Source organism: Eutrigla gurnardus (assembly GCF_963514095.1).
Source record: "Eutrigla gurnardus genome assembly, chromosome: 11".
NCBI lineage: Eukaryota > Metazoa > Chordata > Actinopteri > Perciformes > Triglidae > Eutrigla > Eutrigla gurnardus.
The window spans coordinates 22,289,856-22,292,355 of record NC_139925.1 but is presented as its reverse complement, the minus strand read 5'-3'; the positions used below and the strand labels follow the sequence as shown (position 1 = coordinate 22,292,355).

At 42.6% G+C, this 2,500-nt stretch overlaps 1 protein-coding gene across 3 annotated transcripts in view; it reads left to right on the top strand.

The window, feature by feature from the left end:
- Window positions 1–2,500, top strand: part of slc8a1b (solute carrier family 8 member 1b) — a 151,454-nt gene that overhangs the window by 108,232 nt on the left and 40,722 nt on the right. For 2 of the 3 annotated variants that reach the window (XM_084020971.1, XM_084020973.1), the window contains one exon: window positions 1,187–1,296. In XM_084020971.1, the coding sequence (XP_083877097.1) occupies window positions 1,187–1,296 (110 nt within the window). Of the gene's footprint in view, window positions 1–795; window positions 903–1,186; window positions 1,297–2,500 lie in introns of all 3 variants that reach the window. The other variant, XM_084020972.1, reaches the window with a different exon arrangement.

Below are 2,500 nucleotides of genomic sequence, written 5' to 3'. Positions count from 1 at the left end.
TCGGATGATTTCTTATTCTTCTAATGGCTCCATGTGTCTACCTGCTGATCTGTTCCACAGTTTGAGTCGGTTCACTTTCAATTCAGCCAAAAATGTGTGACGCAATGTGAAAAGGTATAATAACCTACAACTGCAACCTGTCACAGTCGATTTCAATGAACGTTGAATTCTTTGTTTGGCTGAATTGACGGTGAATTGCTCCGGTTTCCCACAGGCATCGATTGAAAATATCTTGCTTTATTAATGAAAATTCTAAAACACACTGTCACATGCATCATTGTGCAGTAAGTCTGTGTGTAAAAACACACAAAAAAACATTTTCATCCCAAAAAGCTTCGTTCCAGAACAAATTCTCAATTTCGATTCACGATTGTTCACCTGCCAAAATGACTAATGGAGTTGATAAACTCTCCGCCGACTGCCAGACTACATTTAGCATCCAAGTGACAAAGATAAACAAGAAGTTGATACCCGACTGAGCGGCAGATTGAAATGAGCCTGGATCGGGGCTGCAGGCTGGCGCAGTGTTTATCAGAGTTTGTCAGATCAATCTTGATGCTGCTCCGATGTACCCTCCCACATGAATCTGACATCAGATGTTATGCTTAGATGAAGTGGAAATACAACATTTTACCTGATGACTAAATGTTGGAGGTACTGAAATTGAGCTTTTGATGCTTGTGGGGGAAAAACCAAACAAATGCTGCTCTTTTCTCTTGGTTTCCCGCCTTTCGGTCCTTCCTTCCCTTACTTTTCTGCCTTCTCTTTTTCCTCCCCTTCTTCCTCCCTCCTCAGTAAAACCATCAAGGTGAAAGTAGTCGACGACGAGGAGTATGAGAAGAACAAAACCTTCTACTTAGAGATCGGAGAGCCTCGCCTGATGGAGAGCAACGACACCAAAGGTCAGGACGGGGCTGAGCCCCGGGAACGTCGTGCCGAGGCTGCATGTTCTCAACACGGAGGTGCCTCAGGTTTTCATCTGAAGTGACCTCACTGTGAGAGCCAACATGCAGCCGGTTGTGGATCACCTCATTTCACCACATCCACGACTCCACCTTGTGCGTGTGTGCGAGTGTGTGTGCGAGTGTGTTGGTGTGTGTACCTACCTTGCCATGTTGTTGTGTCACCATGCATGCATTCACCACCTCCCTCTATGTGTGTGTGTGTACGTGTGTGTCCCATACAGGAAGAGCATAACCATTAGGATCTTAGACCGGGAGGAGTACAATAAGCAGTCCTCCTTCTACGTTCTGCTCGAAAGCCCCGAATGGAGACGCAGCGTGAAGGAACGGACAGGTGTGACAGCCAATCAGCACTGAGAATGCACTTTATGAGGTTTTGGAGAATCCTGAATCGACAGGCCAACGGCATAATTCACACATACGAAAAAAGAAGAATAGTTCACATTATTCGTTCATGAACGATTTGCTCATGCAGAATAACCAATATGGCTGCACAGACTAAGACCTGACTACGTCTATAATTCTACGCAGGTTTCTCACTCAAATGTGTCAAATAACGCAGCTAGGTCAACGCCCCAAAGCGGACTCTGACTAAAGTGTCACTTTTGCACGTGTCAGTGTCAGTGTCAGTGTGCCAATATAAGCTTGTTACATGCATTGTGACTTTTCAAAATAAACTTCACAGGAAATTAGGTTTAGGCAACAAAAACACAGGAAAAGAGAGTGGTTGATGTTAACTTAATGAACCAAACTCTTCATACTACTTTTTCTCTCTTTATACTACATAATGTAGCGGGTGACTGCATCACAAATAAATAAAATATATCATATATATAACATTTGAATGTGCGTTGGTGTCAGAGGCCAAGGAGCACTGACCAAGCTCCATTAATTGATGCCCGACAGGAAGAATGGATCGATATTACACAAGACAAATAGAGGAGCCTGTCACGACTACTGTTTAAGTTAAGTTTACTTTTAGTTCAATAAGTAATATTTTAAAGTGGAAGTTTCGTAGTGCAAGTAGAAAAGTTAGGTGTATAGCTGGCAAATGAACTGATCTTAAGTCAATAGCAAAATTCTGTAAATGTTACATTTAAATGTAAATGTTTTTCTAAATGACTGCAGGTACTAGGGATCAGGACTAGAGACTTGCCAGGTCCCCAATATATACATAGAACATTTCCCTGAAAATGCTTCATTGTAAGCAACAAGTCCGTGTCAAAATTGGCAGGTGGAGCGCTAGTTAGCATTAGCCATTAGCTGTTAGCACTAAATAAACCATTTCCGTTGTTACCATTTCAAATATGTGAGAAAACACAGAGCCAAGCTGTTGCCAAGCAAAACAATTCTGTTGAAATGGTCTAAGAGAGCGAACAGCTAAAGGTTTTTTTTAATCACATCATGTTATTTACTTCACTACTTTACTGTCAACCCACAGCTGGTTGCTTAGCGACGGGTGCAGCAAAGTTGACACAAAAAGGAAACCCCCTGTAGACCAGACCAGACCATTTCGGGGACGTCGGTTTGACCTTCAA